The 27743-nt window shown below is 38.5% G+C and overlaps 1 protein-coding gene across 5 annotated transcripts in view; it reads left to right on the forward strand.

The window, feature by feature from the left end:
- Positions 1 to 27743, forward strand: part of LMNTD1 (lamin tail domain containing 1) — a 489768-nt gene that overhangs the window by 458517 nt on the left and 3508 nt on the right. For all 5 annotated transcript variants that reach the window (XM_086401687.1, XM_086401684.1, XM_086401683.1 and 2 more), the window contains 5 exons: positions 4513 to 4699; positions 5719 to 5838; positions 9995 to 10209; positions 11459 to 11624; positions 24630 to 24693. In XM_086401687.1, coding sequence (XP_086257813.1) covers positions 4513 to 4699; positions 5719 to 5838; positions 9995 to 10209; positions 11459 to 11624; positions 24630 to 24671 — 730 coding nt within the window. In that variant the 3' untranslated portion in view covers positions 24672 to 24693. The remainder of the gene's footprint in view (positions 1 to 4512; positions 4700 to 5718; positions 5839 to 9994; positions 10210 to 11458; positions 11625 to 24629; positions 24694 to 27743) is intronic.

The raw sequence follows: 27743 nt of genomic DNA on the forward strand, positions 1-27743 counted from the left end.
AATAACAGTGGTGAGAATGGGTGTCCTTGCCTTGTTCCGGACTTAAAGGAAGTTTTATCTCATTGATTGTGTTAGCTGAGGTGTTTTCAAATATGGCCTTTATTATGCTGAGGTATGTTTTTTCTTTACCTATTTTTTGAGTTGTTATAGTGAAAAGATGTTGAATTTTGTCAAAAAATTTTTTTTCTGCATCTGATGTAAAAACTGTGATCATGTGGTCTTCGTCTTTTGTTTTGTTAATGGCAGCTATAAACATAGGTGTCAATCTTCTCAGACAACGTTAGATCCATGCCTATTGGAGGAACTGAAATGCTAGAGATAAGTTTAGTAGACTTTAGAGTAGCAAAACTCTAAAGGCAGATAAGTAGCATGGAGCTATCAAGTAGAACCCTACAAGTAGAGAAATTAGAGCTTAAATAATGAAAAATTATCATTTAAAAAATAAGAGATTTGGCCATTTGTCTTTTCAATATCTATAAATCAAGACCATGCAAAGGCTACTGACAGACTGTTTAGTATATCACTCTACACTCAGCCCATCTCACTCAACTTATAAGCAGAGGTTTCAAGTCATTTTCCTACGAAAGAAATAATGGGAGGGCTTACAGGGAAGAAAAAAGATAACTATAAAAGGCTGTGTGATAGCAGATTAACAGCCCTGGCTCTGTGAATTTCCTTGTATTGTATGAAGCATTTTTCTGTAACTTTTGGCATTATATCAAAAGGAAGGCAAATGAATTTACTAGCTCTGATATGGACACTAGTATTTTTTCTTTCAGACAAGCTAATCTATTCTACTTATATACATAAAATAAAAATTTAGCATCACTGAATAAACATTTCACTTGAATAATAGAACATTTTTGAAAAGCAACTACACATATCCAAATACATACAGATACCAAAGGGATAACTGAGATATCCTAGGGTCTTATCTGTTTAAAAGAAAAACTCAACCTACTGCTCATCATCCCAGGCAAAAAAGGCAAGTATGAAAAATGAAAAGGAATTCTGTCAAGAAATGAAAACATCCCACGGAGAATTCAATAGCACTAGAATGAGGATGACACTGAGAAATTCAAGGGCTATCAAAGAACCGTAAAAATGTTATATATACAACTTAGTAAGAACCATAATGCTAATGTAAAAGAAAAGAACTGGTATATAAATTGCTCACAAATGAACCTCTACAAAATAGGCATCTTTGTACAATGTAGTATGGGTATAAAATAAGACTGCTGAAAGCAGTTTGCTAGTGTAGATCAAGATTTCATAGATCTTAATTTATTCTCCTTTATTCTCACATAAATCATCCTTTATTCTCACAAGCCCTCTTCTAGGAGAGGGAACTCAGAGAGATAGCCTGACATTTGGAGCCACTTTTCTCCTCAAAACAGTTGTCGATTTGAAAGCAGCAGCTAAGAGGCTGAGAATTTAATCAGAGATTTTTGGCAGTCTCACTAGCTTTCCTGGTGGCTCAGCAGTAAAGAGTTCACCTGCAGTGCAGGAGACTCAGGTTCGATCCCTGGGTTGGGAAGATCCCCTGGAGAAGGAAATGTCTATCCACTCCACTATTCTTGCCTGGGAAATCCCAAAGACAGAAGAATCTGGCAGGCTACAGTCCATGGGGTCGCAAGAGTTGGACACAACTTAGTGACTAACCTACCACCACCAAGAGGCTGAAAATTTAATCAGAGACTTTGGCAGTCTCACAAGACTGGATGAATAAAAACTGAATTTCAGGGCCTGTCAAGAAGGAGGGTCATCCCAGATTTTCAGTTATGACTTCAAAAGTACATCCAACAGTAAGGCTATATTCAAAATAAATGGCTGGCCACCTGAAGAAATGCAGTTCCAATATTGTAGAGAAGTGGGAAGAAGCGATCCCACGGCTGCTTTATGTGTGTGACACGAGAACTCGCTAAAGAAGGACGTTCACTTCACTCAGTGAAGCCTGTACTTAAAACTCTAATTCCACCTGCACATACATGCAAGCACCTAGCATAAATTCTTTGTAATATGTGATACTTTATTAATGTATTAAAGATTACAACTAGCTAAATTTATTGTCACTATGTATATAATGTTTTGAAGTAACATGTATTTTTATAAAGTACTGTTTGGTTGGGGAAAAGTTGCCTTAATGTTTGAAATGTGTGAATTTTTTGGAACTTACTGGACAGAATGATTTAACTTTTAGCTACATTATTTTCAGATTTAGTATTTTTAATGGTGGCATGTTTTGGTTCTTAAATTTTTTGCTTCTTAAACTAATAAGACCCTGACCAAACAATATACTCCTCATTTCTGTGGGTTACAACCCATGCATTCAAAAAGTAAAACTCAGATTCTAATTTTTATATCATAGATTCTTCAGATAAAACATTTAATTGATGAAGCACTGCATAAGAACATTATAAAGTTTTATTTTCTAGTGTTCCTCTTAATAATTGCTGCTATGTAGATGATCTCTAATGTATACATAATATTTAAATTATGAGTAATGTTGATAATGCCATTTATCATGTTTTAAAAATAGTACACAAAAATGTTGTCACCTTATGTATTTACACCTTTCATACAGAGAGTGACCATATTCAGCCTTTTTGGTTAAATGCCACATCCAAAGACTCATGGCAGTATGTTACAGATTAAAGCATAATCAAACAAAAAAACCCCCACCCTGTTAATTTAGTTTAATTTGAAACTGTATATAGTATTATATATTTGCTAGGAATTTGATATTTGGAGAGAAGAAAGTATAGCTGACCCTTCATATGGAAAATATTTGAAAAAAAATTCCATGAAATTCCAAAAATCAAAACTTGAATTTGCTACTCATCTTCAACTATTTATATAGCACTTACATTATATTTGGACTTCTCTGGTGGCTTAGTAAAGAATCTGCCTGCAATGCAGGAGCCACAGGTTTGATCCCTGGGGGAGGAAGATCCCCTGGAGAAGAAAATAGCAATCCACTCCAGAATTCTTGCCTGGAGAATTCCATGGACAGAGGAGCCTGGCAGGCTGCAATCCACGCGGCCACAGAGAGTTGGACTGAGAAACTAACACCACTAGTAATTTGGGCCAAAGCTTAGTGTCAAATTATTTTACACCCTGATTGGGTTAAAGTGATTTCCTCCCAATGTCGATGGCTGCCAGAGCTAAAGTAAATCCTCTGTGGACTGAGAAAACATTATACATAGCTTTATATTACCTCTGCAAAGTTCAATATATTATATTGATACTAGGCACTAAGTCAAACATAACAAGATATAGTAAAACTTGACCCAAAGCTAAGATTAAAAATGAACACAAAAAACAGGCCTAGGTGATCCAGGTATTATGGTTATCTGATAGGGATTTTTAAATAACATTGACTAAAATAGTCAAGAAATTAAATGTCAAGATAAACGTTTTTAGCATAGAATTGGAAACTAAAATTAAAGAATCAATAGGAAATTCTAGAAATAAAATAAATCCAATAACAGAAATTACTATTTCAAAAGTATATGAGTTTAACAATATATTTGATGCAACAGAAGAGAGAATTATTGAACTGGAACATTCTCAGAAAAAAAATCAAGACTGAATTATAGAGAACAAAGAGATTAGGGAGAAAAAACAGAAAAAAATAAAACCAAGCATAAGGACAAATTAGGCCAACATTTTAAAAAATCTAAATTCTTGCAATTGAAGTCATTAAGGAGAAGCGAGATTGAGGTAGAACAGTACTGGTGGAAGTACAGCAGAGAATTTGCCTTCCTATGGCATCTTTGGACTTCCTAGGTAGAGTTAGTGGTAAAGAACCTGTCTGCCAATGAAGGAGACTTAATGAGATGCAGGTTCAATCCCTGGGTCAGGAAGATCTGGAGGAGGACATTGCAACACACTCCAGTATTCTTGCCTGGAGAATCCCATGGACAGAGAAGCCTGGCAGGCTACAGTCCATAGCGTCGCACAGTCAGGCATGACTGAAGCAACTTAGCATAGCATGGCATGGCATGGCATCTTTAGGGCTTCCCTGGTAGTCCAGTGGTAGAATCTGTCTTGCAATGCAGGGGACACAGGTTAGACCCTGGACCAGGAAGATCCTTTGGAGAAGGAAATAGCAACCCACTCTAGTATTCTTGCTTGAAAAATCCCATGGACAAAGATGGTGGGACAGAGGAATTCTGTGAGCTATATCCAACCATGTCCACAAAGAGTTGGACATGACTTAGCAACCAAACACCAACAATGGCATCTTTACCTTGGTATCTGAAGCATTTTTTAAAGCTTTCTTTAAATATTTTATATAAAAATAATTCTTTTCCACAGATAAACATGCAGAACTAAGAAATCACACCATTTGCTTAGGGCACAAAATACACTATTTCAACATGGAATTTGTCCAACAGAATACAGTGCTCAGCAACAACTTCCAAAGCATATTTATTTTTCTGTTCTTAAAGTGAGCTAAAGACCCTCTCTTCTGAATGCAATTTGTAATCTTTGCATTTTATTTGCTAGTGCTGTTGGAGACATTAAAATAGCTGAGGTGAATGTCAAGGGTTTATTCGTGAAGCTCATTAACTCTTCCCCCGACAAAGAGCTGGAAATTGGAAATCATACTCTCCAACAAAATGTGGGTGGACAAACAATCTCTCTCTACCGATTCCTTCCCGGTATCATAATGCAGGCCAATTCCACAGTAACTGTGAGTATAAGATATAAATACTATGAACTAGAATTGTACAGGAAAAACTCCATTTCCCCAGTCAGACTGTGGCTTAAGCACTGGTGGTTTCTTTGATCTCTCTGTTAACTGTGACTTTGGGGTTGTTGTTAGTTAATTGTGTCACTTTGTCCATCTCTGAAAATAAATTCTCATAATTAAATTTCTGTAGCTTTCTTCAATTTGGCATACAATACTTTGTGTTTTTATGCTTTAACTATCAAAATGAAATATCTAAGTTCTTAAAACTAAGCAGCATAGTCTTTAAAAGAAAGGAAAGAGAAGGTTTCCTTAGGTGATACTAAAGAGCTCCTCCCTCTTTCTCAGGTATCCCTCTAAACTACATACACTAGCTTTGCAGTTATACAACTTGACATTACAGATTATTGTTGTTGTTCAGTCGTTAAGTCATGTCTGACTCTTTGCGACCCTATGGACTGCAGCATGTCAGGCCTCCCTGCCCCTCACCATTTCCCGGAGTTCGCCCAAGCGTGTGTCCGTTGAATCAGTGATGCTATCCAAACATCTCATTCTCTGCCAGCCCCTTTTCCTTTTGCCTTCAATCTTCCCCCAGCATCAGGGTCTTTTTCAATGAGTCAGCTCTTTGAATTAGGTGGCCAAAAGATTGGAAATTCAGCTTCAGCATCAGGCTTTCCAACAAGTATTCAGGGTTGATTTCCCTTAGGATTGACTGGTTTGGATGTCGATATATTTTAAAGACCTCTGGGACTTCCCTGGAGGTCTAGTAGTTAGGACTTCACCTTCGGATGCAGGGGCTGCAGGTTCAATCCCTCATTGGGAAGCTAAGATCCCACATACCTTGAAGCCAAAAAACCAAAACATGAAACAGAAGCAACATTATGCCAAATTCAATAAAGACTTTTTTTAATCTTAAAAAAAAAAACTCACCTGTTTAAAAGATGTGTTGCAATAACTCTTACAGTTATAAAACTACATTGAACTCCACTGGCAACTGTCATTAACAAAATCTTTTCTTACAGGTCTGGACAGCAGCATCTGAAGTAAAGCATCAGTCACCATCTGATTTTCTTTGGAAGGAACAAAACAGGTTTCAAACAGGCCCAAACTGTACAACAATCCTGTGCAAACCTAATGGTGAAGTCAGTGTCCAGTCCTTAATAATGGTTTTTAATAAGAACGGATAGCTCTGCTTGTGTCCTCCTTTCCCCTCTTAGCTCGCTCAATGAGTTTTTCATCTTTAAAAGTTTGGAAAGAACCGTCACTAACTGTCATAACATGTCAGGCAAATCAGTAGCAGCCTCTCTTGAGTGCCAAAGAGGTGCTTATAGTTTGGCAAAGATAATTTTAATATCCTGTATTTCTAGAAGTGACTTCAAGTTTCAGAATCAAGCATGGATTTTATTTATGGCATTCAGCCTTCTCCTGAAGAAAAGGATGAGAAAGGAAGGAACTACATGTGGGCTTTTTTCTATTAGTTTCTTCATTTCTCAATTGCTTGTCGAGATTCTTCTCTATTCCCAGGGCTGTGATAAGTGTGATAAATGTTGGGAATATAACACAGGTCAAGATTCCTACTCTCAGAGGACTATAGACTGTAACTTGTAGCGACTATGTAATTTATTTGGGCTTCCCAGGTGGCGCTAGTGGTAAACAATCTGCCTAACAATGCAGGAGACGCAAGAGACGCTAGGTTGATCCCTGGGTGGAGAAGATAGATCTGCTGGAGGAGGAAATGGCAACCCACTCCCAGTATTCTTGCTTGGAAAATCCCATGGACACAGGAGCCTGGTGGGCTACAAGTCCACTGGGTAGCAAGGAGTTGGTCATGACTGAGTGACTAAGCACACACACACATTATACTTTATTCACTGTAAAATTAAGTCTACTAGAAATAAGTCTATGATTCAGGAGGGAGGGGACCTTTTTTTAAGGTCACATCTTATTGGAATTTCCACCCCATGGTAAAGCAATCAGCATTGTTTAATTCAAATAGAAAATATTTCCATTAAATACACTGAGGTGTGACATTGTCAATCGGAAAACCCTAATATAAGCACAAAATTCTACCCCTTTTTTAAAAAAACAATTAATTCCTGTTCTCACCTCAGTGATACTGGATCTCACTATCTGAAGTTGGCAGACAAATTTTCCTTGAAATTAGACATGCTGAAAAACAGACAGATCCAAGCTTTCTTTGCCATCCTGGAGTGGCTTTGTGTTGATATAATTTGTGTGTTGAAAATAATTTATATCTTGTGGGAAAAGTTACAGAACCTGAAATCTGACGAAAACAAGAGTAGACAATGACATAGTAGACAATGACATAGATTAGAATAGGTCCTGAGTCTGGACTTGAAAAATACTCTTTTAAAAAAAAGCGTGGCAAAGAGAAGTCATATCGTTGTTCAGTCATATCGTCGTTCAGTCACTAAGTCGTGTCTAACTCTAAAAATAGAAACCTAAATAAAGTATGACAGACTGCTTTTTGGTTCATCACTGACTTGCCAATGGTTAATATTCAATCAGCTACAAGCCATATGGTGTAATATAAAGGTAGATTTAGTCCTGCTCCGTCATGAGTTTATGTAAGATTATGTAGTACAATCACTATGATTCTATGAGGCTACTGATTTTTAAACAAGGCTAGATTTTTTTCACCAATCACATTTTTGTCCTATATGATTTGTAGCCTCTACGTTACATGCCAAAAATGTAATAGGCATCTCATATGACTGAATGCCTTGAATTTTCCCAATACGTTGTTCTCAGGAAATATGGAGCAGCGAATTCCAGTGCTGTAGCGGCTCATGAAGGGCTGCTTATATGCGCATTATCTCCTTTGATTCTCAGATTAAGCATTTTACAGAGGAAGAAACTGGGGCTTGGAAAGTTAAATGGCTTCTCAAGGCCACATGACTGTCAAAATGGCAAAAGTAAAAGAAAACCAGACATTCCAACCCCCAAAATTTTTCTGTTAGGTACTAAAAATAGCCCACAAGGTTCAGATGGTCAACATTTCAGAAGTGAGATTAAAATTGTATCATTTTATTTGATCACATTATCATTATCAGTAGATATTTTTAAGTCCCTTATAATACAGGAAGAAATAAAATATTGCTCTTGGCTAGGAAAGGCTTACAATCTAATTGAGAGAGATTTTACTCAAAAGATGATTAACATATTTTCCACAAAAATATCTATTTGAGCTGCAAAAGAGGAGAATCCCTAACTGATGACCTGAACCAAAAGTGGGGTTTCCTGCTGTGATCTATGAAATTAAATTTAAAAAAAAAATCTTTTATCTTTCTCTTTCTTTGCCTAGCTGAACTTGCCTTGTGTTGTCTTTACGTGTGTTCAACTTATCAAGGCAAACAGAGGGTTTTTCAAAGGATACAACATCAATCTAAGCCTCTATAATTTTATAAACTAAAAACAAAACACAAGAACAAGTAGATCGTTTGTGTATACTGCAGTGCTTAACTTTCTCTGTTGAACAAAGACATAATTATCAGTCCCTACACAAGATTTTTCTGAATGATTTTTACACATATATGTTGTATACATGCCACATATTCAGGAAACCAAAACAAACTGCCCACCTAGGATTCTAGCTTGGAGATCGTGGTTTCCTCTTCATGTCTTTAGTTTTAACACCCATTTCCCATCTCAAATAATATATGTATGTATTTATATATGTTTGTGTGTGTATATGCTAGTCACCTGGGATTTCTTTGGAAGGAATGATGCTAAAGCTGAAACTCCAGTACTTTGGCCACCTCATGCCAAGAGTTGACTCATTGGAAAAGACTCTGATGCTGGGAGGGATTGGGAGCAGGAGGAGAAGGGGATGACAGAGGATGAGATGGCTGGATGGCATCACTGACTCAATGGACATGAGTCTGAGTGAACTCTGGGATATGGTGATGGACAGGGAGGCCTGGCATGCTGCGATTCATGGGGTCACAAAGAGTCAGACATGACTGAGCGACTGAACTGAACTGAACTGATGCTAGTCACTCAGTTGTGTCTGACTCTTTGTGGCCCTATACACTATAGCCTGCCAGGCTCCTCTGTTCATGGAATTCTCCAGGCAATAATACTAGAGTGAGTAGCTGTTCCATTCTCCAGGGGAGTTTCTCCAGGGGTCAAATCCAGGTTTGAAGATGAAACCCTGAGTTGCAGGAAGATTCTTTGCCATCTAAGGTGGATTCTTTACCATCTGAGCCACTAGGGAAGCCCAAATTTATATTATCTAATATATATTTTATATTTATACTATATTTAACACATAATATATTTAATATTGTTGCTGTTTAGTCACTGAGTCATGTCTGATGCTTTTATGACCCCGTGGACTCTAGCCTTCCTGGCTCCTCTGTCCATGGGATTCTCCAGGCAAGAACACTAGAGTGGGTTGCCACTTTCTTTTCCAAGGGATCTTGCCAACCCAGGGACTGAACCTGTATCTCCTGCCTTGCAGATGGATTCTCTGCCACTGAGCCACGAGGGAAGCCCCATATTTAATATATATATTTATATTTAATATTTATATTATATTTACTCTATATAAATTATTATATAAATATATAATATACAAATATATTAACTAATACAATTTAACTTATTAATATAACTTTTTGCACAGTTCCTTTTAATTATGAAATTCAGTAGCTTAACTGAATCTCATAATGCCATCATATAGCCACCACCTTCCCCATTTTATATATGAGGATACATTCCAAGGGAGTAAGTGATAACCTGCCTGAGGAGATGCAGCTTGAAATTTTCAGAGTCAGAAACTAAGGCAGGATGTCTCACTATAGCCTCATTGTGTGTTTCACTAATCATTTCACAGTACATAAATGACATTACAGTTTGACTGAAATTTTATTGCAATGAGCTTGAAGTGAAGTGAAGTGAAAGTCGCTCAGTCGTGTCCGACTCTTTGCGACCCCATGTACTATACAGTCCATGGAATTCTCCAGGCCAGAATAGTGGAGTGGGTAGCCTTTCCCTTCCCAGGGGATCTTCCCAACCCAGGGGATCGAACCCAGGTCACCTGCATTTCAGGCAGATTCTTTACCAGCTGAGCCACAAGGGAAGCCCAAGAATACTGGAGTGGGTAGCCTATCCCTTCACCAGAGGATCTTCCCAACCCAGGAATCATAACAGGGTCTCCTGCATTGCAGGCAGATTCTTTACCAACTGAGCTATCTGGGAAGCCCGCAATAAGCCTATGTCATTTTAAAAACCTAACTCTAATAGTATTTAATATTAATGAATCATTTTTGTTAGGCTGTGGCCTGGTACACTCCCATTCACTGGAAGCAAGCGTGGGAGAAATTAGAGACTGACATCGAATTTGACAGATGCTCAATAATAAGTGCAACCCCTCAAAGGCACATGTTTCATTGGCCAGCAGTTGTAACTACGAGTAAAGAAAAACAAGATCAGTGTAAGCGAGATTCCTCAAAATGCCAGGTGGAACAAGTTCAAGCTTTTCTTAAGAGGTAAAAGTTGCTCTTTTTTTTTTCATCTCATTTTTGGCTGTGCTGGGTCATTGTTGCTACGCAGGCTTTTCTCTAGTTGTGGAGAGTGGGGGCTACTCTCTTGCGGTGGTACGCAGGCTTCTCATTGTGGCGGCTGCTCTTGTCGCACAGCACGGACGCTAGGGCATGTGGGCTTCTGTAGTTGCAGCACATGGGCTCAGTATTTGCTGCTCCCAGGCTCAAGAGCACAGGCTCAACAGTTGTGGCACACGGGCTTAGTTGCTCCTTGGCATGTGGGATCTTGCCAGATCAGGGATCGCATCCATGTCTCCTGGATTGGGAGGCAGATTCATTACCACTGAGCCACCAGGGAAGTCTGCTTGATTTATTTTTTTTTTAATTTAACGCATATATATGGGATTTAGAAAGATGGTAACAATAACCCGGTGTACGAGATAGCAAAAGAGACACTGATGTATAGCACAGTCTTATGGACTCTGTGGGAGAGGGAGAGGGTGGGAAGATTTGGGAGAGTGACATTGAAACATGTAGAATATCATGTAAGAAACGAGTTGCCAGTCCAGGTTCGATGCGCGATACTGGATGCTTGGGGCTGGTGCACTGGGACGACCCAGAGGGATGGTGTGGGGAGGGAGGAGGGAGGAGGGTTCAGGATGGGGAACACATGTATGCCTGTGGCGGATTCATTTTGATATTTGGCAAAACTAGTGCAATTATGTAAAGTTTAAAAATAAAATAAAATTAAAAAAAAGAATACATTAAAAAAAATAATAATAAATAAATAGGAACCATAAAAACCATAATAGCTTTTATGTTTTGAAACATGAAAACACAGAGCAAGCAGAGACAAACTCATGAGAAAATAAAGGCTGGCAATTTCCACAAGTTGATATTAAGACCCCCTCTGGTTGTTTCATTTCATAGCAGCCCTTCTGTTAGAGGTTAGGCCAAGGAGCAGTGCAGAGAGGAAGTCACCACCATGCCTTTCATAGTGTTTAGGTGGAGGAAGATTTGCATCATCTAGAACTTTCATCTTGGATCAAGAGCTGGCTGTGGCTGAAAGTACAGAATTTATGTTATTTATATGTAGTCAAATGCTTCTGATGTAATAACAGTGATGCCCACAAGACTGGAAAAGCCATGCTCTCTGATCTTGGAACATGCTTTCACTCTAATGGAGCCTTCATTATTCACATCACTGGATGAAGTGGCTTTTGAGTTCAATTTGGGCTCAATTTTTCTTTTACAGAGAAAAAGAAATCCCACCAACCTTTTTCCCCACTCGCAGCCCATGGTGCCGCAGTCCTAATGTCCCTGCACACCCCTACTGTGCACTGACCAAAGCTCACAACACCTCCGTGGCTGAACACAGCTTAAACAGACAGCTCAGGTCAACCCGGACTGATCCAGTCCAGGTAGGTCAAAGGGAAACTATTCCAGTGGAGGGTAAGTGATGTATGTGTGTGTGTAAACTAGTAAAAATGTGGTTAAGTAGTAAAAGTGTTTAAAATTATTCATATCCTCAAGAATAGATGGCCTCTAAAGTCAGTACCATGAGCTTGCTGACTTATGTCCATTCGGGTTTTCCATGCAATGGCGCGGAAAACCCCAAACAAACTTTTAGCCAACCTAGTGCTCCTGCTCTAGCACAGTGTCTGAGTTACTGCTGTTGCTGTTCAGTTGCTAAGTCATGTCCGACTCTTCGAGACCTCATGGACTGCAGCATGCCAGGCTTCCTCTGCTTCACCATCTCCAGCAATTTGCTCAGATTCATGTCCAATGAGTGGGTAATGCTATCTAACCACCTCATCCTCTGCTGGCCCCTTCTCCTTTGGCCTTCAGTCTTTCCCAGCATCAGGGACTTTTCCATTGAGTTGGCTCTTTGCATCAGGTGTCTGAATGCATCATCAAAAGAACATCATGAACAACAAGAGGACATAGGACTCTTTAAGTGTTGTCAAAAGTATATTTTGTTTCTCATTAGACAGAATAAATGGGACCTATAAGTTAAGCTGTGCTAAAAAAAAAAAAATCCATTTTTTCTCAACACATTCTAATATTAATCCCAAATTCTTACTCTTTTTTCAACCAGAAGTTTCTTATATAAGTCCTTTAAGTAAAGCTTTTAGAGTTGGTGTTATTAGCCCAGGATCTGTTCATGGACTTTAGGAAGTCCACGAATCTGTTAAACTTGGAGAAAAAAAAAAAAGTAAGCCTATGTGATATTTTCTGGCAAGAAATTTCACAAGGTTCACCAGGAGCTCCCAAATAATTAATAACTGATTAGATATGGTGCTAGATCCTAAGCTTTCATATAGTAGCTAAATCCTGGAGAAGTTAAAATTATTTACAAACATATTTAGCAGAAAGATGCTTTTTTAAGTGAAATCTTGGGCAGAATCCCAATACATGAAATGGATGAAAATAGACCCATCCAAGTTGAAGAAAAGTGATTCCCACTACCCACTATAGCTATCTTCTTCTTTTATTTACTCATTTATATACATTTTGGCTGTGCTGGGTCTTAGCTGCCATGCATGGGCTTTCTCTAGTTTCAGTGAATGGGGGCAACTCTCTAATTGTTGTGCTCGGGCTTCTCATTGCAATGGCTTCTCTTGTTGCAGAACTCAGGCTCTAGGGTGCTTGGGCTCGGGAGTTGTGGTGCATGGGCTTAGTTGCCCTGTGGCATGTCAGATCTTCTTAGACCAGGGATCGAACCCATGTCCCCTGCATTGGCAGGTGGATTCTTATCCTCTGCACCACCAGGAAGTCCCATCCATTTTCTTCTCTCCTTCTTCCCTGTGACCTCTGAGGCACTTATTTGGAATCACAGGATTCTGTACACTCAGTACGAAAACCACCATGCTAGTATGCTAATGCATGCTAGAAATAGCACCCCCCAAAATAATGCCTTTTAGAAGTGGAATGATGGAAATTCTGTAAATTCCTAAATATATTCCATTTCATAAAATTAAGTTTCCTATGTCTTTGTGTCTGAGTTGCTTCATCTATAAAGTATGAGATTTGGATCTGAAATTTAAAAAGCTTTTTCAGCAATAAGTTATATGTATATATATATATACACACATTTAATATACATATATATTTTATAGATACACATTTTTAGGACTTTATGACTTAGACTTGAGATTTTAAGAAGTATCTTCATGTTTTTCTCCAATTAATGATAGCCTTCACTTATTCTCAACAACTTGTTTACCAAAGAAATTTGACTTCAAATTTTCTTGATACACCTTTCTATAGTGTTGGCAACTTACATTGAGTATTCAGTAAATTTTTTGTTCAACATAAATTGCACTGTATTTGTATATTATAAAGTGATCATTTTAAAAATTTATTTATACTTTTTTCTGTGCTGGGTCTTTGTTGCTGCACTGGGGTGTTTTCTAGTTGTGGCCAGTGGAGGCTACTTTCTGTTGCAGTGTGAGGTCTTCTCGTTGTGTGGCTTCTCTCACTGCGGTGCTTTCTCTTGTTGCAGAGTATGGACTTTAGGGTGCACAGGCTCAACAGTTGCAGCTCGCAGGCCCTAGAGCACAGGCTCAGTAGTTGTGGCGTACAGGCTTAGTTGCTCTGCAACACGTGGGATCTTTCCAGATCAGGGTTCAAACCTGTGTCCCCTGCGCTGGCAGGTGGACTCTTAACCACTGGACCACCAGGGAAGTCCCATGTAATGATAATTTTAAAAGACAATTGCTTTAATGCTTTCAGGGTGTCTGTTCATTACATACCTTTAAAATTTTCTGTTCATTAAATTTTCGCTATTAACAGATATACATCAGAATTTTAAGAGGTTTTCTTTGACTTCAGTTGAGAACATTGCAAATATATTAATTCATAAAATATATTGTATAATTGAAATATTTTAATTTACATAAGTAACACTAAATACGGCACATGACATATAGTAATTGTTTAATGCATGTTGATGAAGGACAGAGTAGGTGACACTGAAGGTTTTTAAAGACATATCTTTTAGAGTTTTGTCTGCATTTTAAAAGATAATTTTAGAAGCAGTGTTGAAAATGAAGTGGAGTGGAAAATATTCCAAAATCTAGGAGGAAAGAAGGAAGGAAGGAAAGAATAGAGGAGGAAAAATAAGGGAAAAAAGAACAAAGCAGGTTTGAAAAAGAGACGGGACAAGAGTTGTAATTTGAGTCCCAAAAGGACAGGAGAGTAAGATTGGGGCAAGAGTTATATTTAAAGAAATAATGACAAAAGTCTCAAAAACCAATGAAAGACATCAAGCCACAGAATCACGAAAAATAAATTCTAAGCAGCACAAATACAAAGGTAGCTTTATATTATAATAAAACTTTAAAAAACCAAATACTGGAAATCTGAAGACTAGAGAATGATATCTTCAGTGTGCTAATGTGCTAAAAGAACTACTGTCCTAAAATAGAAAGATACTTGTGAGTGCATGGCTGAGTCACTCTGCTGTGTACCTGAAACTGTCACAACATTATTAATCACTATACTCCAATGTAAAATAAAAAGTTAAAAAAAAATTTAAAAGCACTATTATCCTAGAGTTCTATACCAATTAAAAATCAACTTCAAATTATGAGATGAAACAAAGACATTCTCAGGCCAACAAAAACAGAGAATTCATCAACCACAGACCACATTAAGAAAATACTTCAGCTGGAAAGAGAATGATCCTAGAAGGATGCACAGAGATGCTGGAAGAAGTGAAAAAAATACAGAGTCAAAACATGGTTCAACATAAATGAGTATTCACTACACAGAATTATACTAAGATTGTCTTGTGGGGGGTAAAATAGAGAATTTAAATACGTAACAGCTGTGTTAGTTTCCCAAGGCTACTGTAACAAAGTACTACAAACTCGGCGGCTTAAAACAAATCTATTCTCTCACCATTCTCGAGACTAGCAGTCTGAAAGCAGGTTTTCAGCAGCGTCACACTATCTCTGAAGGCCTTAGGGGATTATCTTCCTTGCCTCTTCCTACCTTCTGCTGGTTGCCAGCATTCCTTGGTGTTCCTTGTCTCATGGATTGCATCACTCTAACCTCTGCCTCCATCTTTCCACAATCTGTGCATCTGTATCCATATTTCCTTCTTCTTATAAGGACATCAGTCAGTGAATTAGGGCCCACTCTAATCTACTAGAAATCCATCTTAACTTGATTACATCTGCAAAGACTCAATTTCCAAATTAAGTTATACTCACGACTTCAATCAAGAGGTTAGGACATATACATATACATTTGGAGGGATACTACTTAACCCAAATAACAACATCAATAGTGCAAAAATTAGGAGCGGAGAAAATGGAGTTAAAGTACTCCAAACATCATGATTTGTTCAGTAAGTTGTAAAAATATCCATTTATATTAGACTTTAGTAAACCAATTATGCATGTTGGAATTTAGGATAAACACTAAAAGAATAGTATATGAAATGTTGTGTTTCCGGCATGATGTATGCCATACTTTCATTATCATTCAGTTCAAAATATATCCTAATTTTCAGCGTGATTATCTTTGATATGTGGGTTATTTGGAGATAATATATCACAAAGTTTATTTCAAGAATGCAAAGTTGACTCCAACTTTGAAAATTAATTAAACAAAATAAAAAAGAAAATTATAACCATCTCAATAGATAAAATTCAAATATACTTTCTTTTATGTCTACAAAATTCCTATCATAGTAAATGGTAAAGTAATTGAAGTTTTCCCCCTGAGATCCAGCTCAAGGCAAGAATTTTCATTGTGACAATTCCCACTCAGCATTGTACTAGAAGTCTGAGTGCAATAAGGCAAGAAAAATTAATTAACAAATATCCCATAATTCATCAGTTTTAGTCCCAGGAATCGTATATGCCTAACAAATAGACACATATGTGGACCAAATGACAAAGACGGTAATGATCACAGCAACTCTTTTTGTAGTAGGCAGAAATTAGGAGCAATACTTGGAGATCAAACCAGTCAATCCTAAAGGAAATCAGTCATGAATATTCATTGGAATGACTGATGCTGAAGCTGAAACTCCCATACTTTGGCCACCTGATGCAAAGAACTGGTTCATTAGAAAAGACCCTGATGCTAGGAAAGATTGAAGGTGTGAGGAGAAGGGGACGACAGAGGATGAGTTGGTTGGATGGCATCACTAACTCAATGGACATGAGTTTGAGCAAGCTCTAGGTGTTGGTGATGGACAGAGAAGCTTGGCGTGCTGCAGTCCATGGGGTCGCAAAGAATCGGACACAACTGAGTGACTGAACTGAACTGAGAAGCAATACAGTTGTTCATTAACAATATCATGGATTAATTATATATTAATACAATCCCATCAGCAATGAAAATGAACTACTGTTATATGTAATAATACCAATGAATCATATAAGCATGATATTGAACAAAAGATGCCAGTCTGAAAGGAACATGCAAAATATGATTTCATTTATATAAAATTCAAAAACATGAAAATTAAACCATGGTGTTAAAGGTCATAATAACATTATCTCTGGAAGAAAGAAGGAAATAGTACTTGGCACTTAAACAAAACTGCTTCTAGAATACTAACAATGTTCTGATTCTTAATCTGAGTGGTGTTTACATGAATCACTGTTTTTATCATGCTGTGCAGTTATGACTTGTGAACTTTTCTGCAAGTAAGTTATTCTTAAATAAAAGTTTATTTTTAGAAGCTTGATAACCAAAAAAGGCATATTAGAAAGGAAAGGAAGCATAGTTACAGTAATGAACCCTGACAGCTTATATCTTGTCTAGGAAGGAGAAAGAAAACCTAAAATTATAGACCATTTATTAATATTCACAATGAATAATATTCAAAGCAATATTCACTTTCAATATTAATAATATGAGACACATTTAGTGTAAGAGAAAAATAGTCTTACCTGAAAACATATCTAAGCATATCAGTATATTGCAATGTATTAGTCTTATGATAGTTCATCAGAGCTCAGTTATTTCCAGAAACACTCATGGCAAAGATGGCTAATTACTGCCCCTAAACTATTGTTCCTTTAGACACAAGACCCATAGGTCCAGGGAAACCTAAACTCATGGCCACCAAGAATAAAGCCTGTGTTTCTCGGTCTTTGCAGCTAGGCAGGACAATGTGTCTACATTCTGTAGGATGGAACGTGAACAGAAGTGGTGTACACAGCATCTGGATCATGGCCTTGGACAGTGCGCTCCTCTGTGTCACCTCTGTACCATGAGTACAGAGTGGAGCTGCCATATTTCAACCTAGGGATGAAGCCATGTGTTGAGGATGCAAACGCCATCCTGAATGCCTGTTGGCACATCTCCAGACTAAGTGAGAGAGAAATCATCTTGTGTAGACCATTATTATGTCTGAACCTGATGGCCCACATGGGGCCACTACCATTTAGTTTTACTTAATAGACTATTGGCCAGAAAGAAAGCAAAGCAAAATTCTCAGCTAGATAACACATTTTAAGATAATTAGGTAAATTTGAATATAGAATGATTAGATTTGACAAATCTTTGTTCTTTCCTTAGGTGTGTTTATTGTGTTGCAGTCATATTGATTGTTCTTAGATCAAATACAGAATCTTTGGTTGATTCCTAGTGGTTTGGTGTGACATCAGCATGGATAGATAATGCAAATGTGCCAAACTATTAATTATTGAATCTGGGTGACAGGTATACAGATGTGCTTGTGTTATTCCTTCATATTTCCTGCATGTTTGGAATCATCCACAATAATAATTTGAAAAAATAAAACAAGTAAAACATTTTTGATAGAATGTAGTATGCACTTGGCATCCCACTCCAGTACTCTTGCCTGGAAAATCCCATGGATGGAGGAGCCTGGTGGGCTGCAGTCCATGGGGTCACTAAGAGTCAGACACTACTGAGCGACTTCACTTTCACTTTTCACTTTCATGCATTGGAGAAGGAAATGGCAACCCGATCCAGTGTTCTTGCCTGGAGAATCCCTGGGATGTGGGAGCCTGGTGGGCTGCCATCTCTGGGGTCGCACAGAGTCGGACACGACTGAAGCGACTTAGCAGCAGCAGCAGCAGCAGTATGCACTTGGAGCTATCAGAGCACTGACTGCAGCATAAAAGACTCATTCTTGGAAACATTAAAGGCCCTCAACAAAAATGCACATGTGTTTGCATTGTGCTGTCACCATTGTTCCCAGACCAAGCGTGTGCTTTCATCTTGCTGAGAAGAGCCAACTGACTATGGACAACTTTATCAACTTTCTTCTGTTAATTCAAATGGCAAAACTAGTTGGAAGAGAATATCCTACAGACACTGCTACAAGCTAACAGTGTGGGTGTGTGTACTGTTTGAGGCATTTTCAGTTCAGTTCAGTTGCTCAGTCATGTCCGACTCTTTGCCACCCCATGAATTGCAGCACATCAGGCCTCCCTGTCCATCACCAACCCCCAGAGTTCACTCAGACTCACGTCCATCGAGTCAGTGATGCCATCCAGCCATCTCATCCTCTGTCGTCCCCTTCTCCTCCTGCCCCCAATCCCTCCCAGCAATCAGGGTCTTTTCCAATGAGTCAACTCTTCGCATGAGGTAGCCAGAGTACTGGAGTTTCAGCTTTAGCATCATTCCTTCCAATGAACACCCAGGGCTGATCTCCTTCAGAATGGACTGGTTGGATCTCCTTGCAGTCCAAGGGACTCTCAAGAGTCTTCTCCAACACCACAGTTCAAAAGCATCAATTCTTCGGTGCTCAGCTTTCTTCACAGTCCAACTCTCACATCCATACATGACCACTGGAAAAACCATAGCCTTGACTAGAGGGACCTTTGTTGGCAAAGTAATGTCTCTGCTTTTGAATATGCTTCTAGGTTGGTCATAACTTTCCTTCCAAGGAGTAAGCGTCTTTTAATTTCATGGCTGCAATCACCATCTGCAGTGATTTTGGAGCCCCCCAAAATAAAGTCTGACACTGTTTCCACAGTTTCCCCATCTATTTCCCATGAAGTGATGGGACCAGATGCCATGATCTTTGTTTTCTGAATGTTCGGCTTTAAGCCAACTTTTTCACTCTCCTCTTTCACTTTCATCAAGAGGCTTTGTAGTTCCTCTTCACTTTCTGCCATAAGGATGGTGTCATCTGCATATCTGAGATTATTGATATTCTCCCGGCAATCTTGATTCCAGCGTGTGCTTCTTCCAGCCCACTTTATTTGCTCACTAATGCATTTACCTACCATCTGTGATCCATATTGCACATTGCAGTGCGTTCATTTTAGCTGAGGACTCAACAGCTGCTACCATCTTCCATACCAATGTTGTTATAGTGTTGTTTTGTTGCTAAGTCATGCCCTACTCTTTGGCAACCCCATGGACTTTGTCCACCAGGCTCCTCTGTCCATGGGGTTTCCCAGGCAAGAATACTGGAGTAGGTTGCCATGTCCTTCTCAGGTGATCTTCCCAACCCAGGGACTGAACTTTCGTCTCCAGCATTGCAGGTGGATTCTTTGCCACTGAGCCACCAAGGAAGCCCATTATTATAGTAAGAATGACAATAGCGTTCCTTGATTTCTGAGGCTTACAAAGCCACACTTTAAAAATCAATTAAAAAACAGATGAAACCAGAACATAGATTATGCAGGAATGAAACAGTTAAAATTTCATCAGTGTAAGCTCTATATTTAGATCACATTCTTGGTTTTTTACTTTAGTTTAGACTGTGGGCCATTTCTGACTCATTACAGTTCAATAAACTCAGCTTTATCTGTCCTGAGATCAAAGTGTTTTTCTCCCATAAGAATATACTTCCAATCCGTAATGGTAACAAAGGGAAAAAATGCATCCTCCATATTAGTGTCTGTTCTGGTTACTCCTGTTTAGACTTGTATTGCATTATTTACATTTATCAGATTAAGAATTTAGAATGTCAAATGTCACTTTTCTGTGAATGGCCATATTTTCAGTTAATATCATATATATGTATACATATATATATATATGTGTGTGTGCGTGTGTCTATACATATATACAGATGGCAGTATTAGTCAACAGTATTACTATAATTGATACACAGAAATTTTAAAACAAAACTTGACTGTCATGTGGAGTATAGAAGGCCAATTAGTTGGACCTTTTAAAGTCAGACTGAGTAGAAAATAATTGCTTGTAAGAATATTACAAAATGCCAAAGGTTTCTCTTCATTTTTTATTATTGAATAATAGCATCAAGAAAAGGAGGAACTTTTATAAGAAAAATTATATTAAATAATATGTTTAAAAGTAATGATTTTTCTCTTCTGCTGCTTGATTTCAGAAGATTTAGATTGTAATATCACTATAACTTCTGTAGGAGTTTCTTTTAAAAAATAGAAAGGAGAGAACCATTTATGCGTCTCTTCTTCTTTTTTTGTGTGTGTGTAATAAAGTTTTATTAAAGTATAAAGGAGATAGAGAAAGCTTCTGACATAGGCATCAGGAGGGGGCAGAAAGAGTACCCGCTTGCGAGTGTTAACAATGAAGTTATATAATCCAAAGAATATCTGGAGGTTGTAAAGACCTCATCAGACCTACTCCCATAATTTACATTTTAAGATAACACTGTCCTTAGGCAAGATACATCCTTGTAAAGACCAGGTCTACTCCCATAATTAACATTTTAAGATAACAGAAGGTTGAATCCAAAGACTGTCCTTAGGCAGGATACATTATTGTTATATAATCCTAAGGAATGTGGAGAAAGAAAAAAAGTTTGCCCTTTCTTCCTCCTTGAGAATTCCAGACCCCTCTCTCCTTGGGGACCCCTAGACTCCCTATCAACCTGCCTAGGAACTGACTCTCTCATTCCCCCCTTTTCTTTTAGGAGAATTATGTTGCCTAGGGAAAAGGGGCGTCATTCTCATTCCGTAACTACTTCCGAGCTGACAAGGGGCGTTGTCCCTAAATTGGTGAGGCAACATATTCTCCTAATCCTCATATTGAGGATATCTGATCCAGGGACCCCAAATAGTAGTTGGAGGAAACTACAGCAGTAGCAGGAGTTTGAGCAACCATTTGTAACTTAAAAGCTTTCATGCGGCTAGAAACAATTCCAGTTATACAATTATAGATGTAGGGAGCAAAGAGCAAAAACAAAACAAAAAAGCAGAATCAAAATTAAAAGTCACATTATGTCCATAGCTAAAGTGCAAAGTGTTGCACCAGTCCATTTTAGGGTTGGTAGATGTCATCAGATGAAGAAGAGGCATCGCATGTGATTGTTGTCGAAGGTATTCACAGACTTGGAGAAAGTCTTTTCCTTGAAGTGGGGATGTCCACCACGGGAAGCCTTCCACTGACCAAGAGGGGAGTGCTCCACAGACCCAGCAGTTAGACCGATTGTGGAATGCAGCATAGGAGTGAGCCCAGAACAGGAAGACATTGTCTTGAGGATCAAACGGCAGACTCAGGATTTTTGGAGTTAGCAGAAGTAGACTCACATAGATTATCAGGCCCATCCGCTGCCCTTTGCTTAACTCTAGAGCTTGGGTCAGGGCCACAAGCTCCGCCAACAGAGCACTGGTTCCCTGGGGGAGAGATTTTGTTTCCAAAACCTGTTCAGCGGTCACCATGGTGTAACCTGCTTTACGCTTTCCATCCCGAACAAAAGAACTGCCATCTGTAAATATTTCCATGTCAGGATTGTCTAATGGGGTATCCTTTAGATCCTCCCGAGCTGCATAGTTCAAAGTTAGGAATTGAGAACAATCGTGATCAGGTGTTTCATTTTCCTTCTCAGGAAGGAAAGTGGCAGGATTTAAATTTCCACAAACTTTAAGCTTAGTTACTGGTCCTTCTAACAACAATGACTGATACTTAAGAAGCCTACTGTCTGTCTCTTCTTACAGCTGAAATAAAGGTTTGTTTAATGACCATATAAAGAATTCCAAGATATTAGCCCTAATGATAAAATGATTGGGTAACTTCATGACTAGATCTTGTATTTCAAAACATTTCAACATTATAAAACAAAAGTATTTTAAAGTTATGAAAGATTATAATCTAATTTATGAAAATACATCATTAATGACCCCTTGCTTCAGAAAAGTAAAAATACTATTTTTGGAAGTCAAAATATTCAGATTAAAGTTACTAGGTGCTAAATATTTCAGGATCAAATAACCCAAGAATTTACCACCATCACACTCTGAAATGGAAGCACTACCAGTAATAATCCCATCATTAAAATTCAAGAAATTATAGATGGGAATTTTCTGTAAGTGTTTGCAGCTCTAAAATACAAAACTCTGCTGAAGAACAAGGTTTTGGGGTGCAATTCAAAACCTTCATCTTCAGGCTTGTCATTCTGGAAGCACACACGTAAAATATTTACAAGAGTGTTTCATGCGAACAAATTGCTCCAGAAAATGAGAAGCGATGGCTAGATTGTTCTGCCTAAACCATTGCCTGTGTAAGGAAAATATCTTAGAAGCCTGTTTATATTCCAGGTCCATAACTCACTGTTCAGAAAGTTAACACTGTGATGTGCCAAACAGCATCCTGATTCATTAGATTTAGAAACCTATTAGTGGCTAAGAGAATCACTGTGTTAACCAGCAACACCCTGTGTTTTTGTTATTCTTTCTTGCACATCACATTTTCACACTTTGTAATCAGTTCAGTTCAGATGAGTTCAGTCGCTCAGTCATGTCCAACTCTTTGCGACCCCATGAACCACAGCATGCCAGGCCTCCCTGTCCATCATCAACTCCCAAACCCATGCCCATTGTGTTGGTGATGCCATCCAATCATCTCATCCTCTCTCATCCCCTTCTCCTCCTGCCCTCAATCTTTCCCAGCATCAGGGTCTTTTCAAATGAATCAGCTCTCCACATCAAGTGGCCGAAGTATTGGCCTAGAATGTCGATGTTCACTCTTGCCATCTCCTGTTTGACCATTTCCAATTTGCCTTGATTCATGGACCTAACATTCCAGGTTCCTATGCAATATTGCTCTTTAAGCATCGAACCTTGCTTCTATCACAGGTCCCATCCATAACTGGGTATTGCTTTTGCTTTGGCTCCATCCCTTCATTCTTTCTGGAGTTATTTCTCCACTGATTTCCAGTAGCATATTGGGCACCTACTGACCTGGGGAGTCCATCTTTCAGTGTCCTACCTTTGGCCTTTTCATACTGTTCATGGGGTTCTCAAGGCAAGAATACTGAAGTGGTTTGCCATTCCCTTCTCCAGTGGACCACATTCTGTCAGACCTCTCCACCATGACCCGTGCGTCTTGGGTGGCCCCACACGGCATAGCTTAGTTTCATTGAGTTAGACAAGGCTATGGTCCACATGATCAGATTGGCTAGTTGTCTGTGATTGTGGTTTCAGTCTGTCTGCCCTCTGCTGCCCTCTCTCAGCACCTACTGTCTTACTTCAGTTTCTCTTACCTTGGATGTGGGGTATCTCTTCATGGCTGCTCCAGCAAAGTTCAGCTTCTGCTCCTTACCTTGGACGTGGGGTAGCTCTTCTCGGCTGTTGCCCCTGATCTTGGACATGGGGTGGATCCTCTCAGCCATGCTTGTGGGCTATCAAATACTAGCAATTCACTTGACAATTCTTCTGAACTCACAGAGAAGGAAAAGAGATAGGCATGACTGAGCAGCTTCCCTAGAGTGGTCTTTTCCAGAGGAGTGCATTGTTATCTGCACCAAAAATATTATTTTTCTTTCCTCTCTTGTTTTATAAGAATAAAACAACATTTCATCTCTGGGCTAGAAGTAATTTATACTTGGGATCATCCATCCAGTACTATTTCAGTTTGATACGCTTGGTTTTTTCTATGTAGGAATTATATTTCAACAAAGTGACTTTCAGTCCCTGCCCAAATAGATGGAAGTGAGGGAGGCCACCACCCTACCCTGGTGATGAATAGTCAACTCATTCATCACCAGCATAGAGCCACCTAAATTGGCAGGCTAGGTGGTGTCTGCTTCTGTCCACACATCTCCTTGTATTAATAACTCTCTCCTGATGCAACCTTATTCCTGAACCTCCCTTCACTGGCTACTGCATCATTGTGGCTGCTGAAACTGTAGAAAGCATTTGAGGAATTTTACAGGCTGGTAAAATTATTCTGCAACCTCAGTTTTTAAAAATACATCTTCAAGATATTTTTTCTCTCAAAGTTTTAATTATATCTTGAAATTTATGTTCCCTTTTAAAATGACTCAAAATTTGGACTTACCGATCAAATAATACTTTTCCAGTGGTATTTAAACACTTTGATTCAAGTTACTATTAAATATTGTCTTTATACCTTAGATTTTTTCCTTCAAATGAAAATAATCCTTTGGTTGTTAGTTTATTCCAGGGTTTATTTTAATGTGGAAAAAATAATGCTCGGCATATAGGATCTTGCCCATCTGCCTAACCTCGAGCCTTTTTTGGGGTTTGCAGAGATCAAGAAAAAACAGGACATCTGAGTTACGAAAGCAATAGGCAGTCGATTCAACATCTAAAGGTGAGTATATAGAGATATTGCAAATTTACCTTCTTTGCAGAAAAAGAAAGCTAAAATAATTTGTAGATACATCTTTAGAAGCCATCAGATCATGGAATTTTTTCATGTATCTGTAATGATTAATTTTCTGTTAAATATGTTGCTTTTGGAGCCATCAATTTTTGTCATCTCTGTTGTATGATAAACTTTCTAAGAATGAGAAACAGAGAAATAGCACATCTTTACTTTTTGCCTTCATCCTACCTTTTATATCCTCATCCTATCCTTGTTGATGGGTAAGAGTGACTGAAATTCAGAGTCAGTTAGAATACTTACAGAAATGCTCTGTGACAACCTAGAGGGGTGGGATGGAGGTGGGGGTGGGAGGGAGGTTCAAGAGGGAGAGAATATATGTATATTTATGACTGATTCATATTGTTGTACAGAAGAAACCAACACTTGTAAAGCAATTGTCCTGCAAATAAAAATAAATTCAAAGAAGTTTTAAAACCTCAAACATTAAAAAAAAAATAATAACAGCCAATGTTGGCAAGGATGAGGAGAAACCTCCATTCTCATTCATTGCTAAAAAGAGAAGAAAGTCCTTTCCAAACTTTAAAAACCATTTTGCAGCTATACCAGTACATTTTAGTTCCTATGAGCAACAAAGTATTAATAGTATAAAAAACTTATTCTGGTTAAGGAGACTGTGGAAGCTGTGTAGTTGTGTATCATTTAAATGGTGATGAAAGAGTAGGAGCTCTGGCCTCTGCTATTTAGTTGATAAATGACTTTATTTATTTATTTTTTTATGCTTTTTTCTTTATTCTTTTTAAAAGTATGAAAGTATGATAATACATTTACAGGAGACTTGGAAAATACAGAACAAACTTGGAAAATACAAACAAACAAACAGAACAGATAAATGACTTTACATTGTTTAACCAGTCACTTCCTACCTTGCCTCATCTTTTTCGTGCTGATATTTACATCTAAGTGATATCTACAATGACTTTCTGTTTTATAAGTGGTTGTGTTTAAACTCTTGTCCCAAGAGCTGATGACAAGACAATTTGGGGTCAAGGACTCTTTTTGGTCAGTATCCTTCTTTAGTTGACATCCTTTGTTGCTCTAGTCCATGACTGATCTACTTATATGTCTTATTGATCTTTTTTTCTGATGAAGCTTTGTGTTTACTCCTTGATTTCAGAGTAAAGCTGCAGGCACTGGATCCCTAACTTGCTAATATTCTAGACTCTGCTGACAAAAATGACTTAACACTACTACCCTACACAGCCTGCTGGCCTTTCATGGTCCCACTAGTCACCCATGTCTATGTACCAACCTGCCGAGTTTTCTCTGGTTGCTCAGCTGCTAGTTTCTTTCAGTTTGTCCCTGCCTCGGTTTTTCCTGATCATCTTCTTTTTTTCTGAATGTTACCTACTCTTACACAAGTCCACTCTTTCCATTTCTATAGCCTCGTTATCTTTGAGCTTCCAACCTCTTAAAGACATGATGGCTGCCTCTTCCTATTCCTCCGGGAAGTCATCTTCTCAGACACTTCTCATAGAACATCAGGGCTGTAAAAGAATTTAATTTAGCTACGTCATTCTAGAGTGAAAGAAACGGAAGTCTGTGGAGACAAGTTTATCAACATTCACCTAGTAATCAACCACAAGGCCAAAATTAAGGATTTTTTCATTGCAAAGAACTGGAGAATCCAGCCTTGGCCCCCACTGATATAATTTCCACTCCCAGAAGTCTTCTAGACTTCTAGTCTATCTACACTGGGATCCATTTCTTCCAGCTGGCATAGCCCTGAGCAGGGGGGTCATTGAAATGCAGAGGATGGGATCTGAAATCTGCCACAGGCATTAGCAACCAGCACTTCTATACTTCAATTACCCTTCACTTCCTGTAACCAGAAGGGAATTGCACTTCATACTCAAAATGCAGATGAGATGGAATAGGGACATTATATTCAAAACAAAAACAGGACTTTGTTCTAGTCGGTTTTGGTTGGAAAAACCTGTTCTAAATCCTCTCATGGGATGTTGAATAACATAATTTTGGCAAAAGTTTTTAACCTTTGTTGGTCTTCTTCAGGCATTATTCTGCTTAACTACCATGGTCACAGATCTGTTCTCTGAGCCTCTCTGTGGGAAATTGTTTGGTAGCTCTGAGTTTTTTTGTACCTACTCTGTTTTGAAAAGTCCTAGTTTTCTTGAGACGCCTTTCTTTTGTTTTCTCAGAGCCTCCATCCCCAACTGGTGACATCTTTAGGATGGATTATTAATGTGCTCTCAAAATATTTTCTGAAGCTTTTAGTGGGAGCAAAATTTTACTTCATCTGTTAGTGAATGACTTCGGTATTGCAGTCATATCTGGTGTGTCTGTTCTTAGAAAACTGTTCAAAGTCATTATTCAGTTCCCACTGGCATTCATAATCATTCCTTGGTGACTTATATTGTTATACATCTGTATAGGATTTCATGGTTTTCACATTATCTTGTTTGAACCTATGAGATATAGGTAGGGCTGATATTATCTCCATTTTATGGCTGTAGAAACTTCAGCTCAGTGATTCAGTGACTTTCCTAAAGTCACTAAGATAGTAAGTGGCAGAGTGAAGACTAAAATCTTAGCCTAATGCCAGTGCTCTTCCACATGACTCTACTAATCAAGCATGAAGATTGTCTTTGTCTGATTGCACCCCACCCACTTGTCTGAAAGGCAAAAACACCCCCCAAGTTTAGAAGTAGGACTAGAAAAAGACATCTTCATTCACATGAAAAAAGCAATTTGCTACCATGAGACTCTTAAGACATCTCCTTACACCAAAAAAGATTCAAGTCTTATTTCCAAAACTGCTAATTGAAGAATGTCAGTTACAAACACAGAAAATCAAAGTTCAATCTCCAGCATCTCTGACTGCTAATTACATTTTTACACTAACCACATTTCTATGCTACAACCAAATAAATCCATGCCTTGCACTTGGAGTCACAGCTCCCAGAAGCTCTTTGCTCAGTTCTTTGCAAGGAACGTGTGAGAGTTCTACTGTCTGACCA

This window comes from Bos grunniens, chromosome 5, assembly GCF_055505025.1.
Source record: "Bos grunniens cultivar Pamir isolate PY7600 chromosome 5, Bosgru_T2T1.0, whole genome shotgun sequence".
Taxonomy (NCBI): Eukaryota; Metazoa; Chordata; class Mammalia; order Artiodactyla; family Bovidae; genus Bos; species Bos grunniens.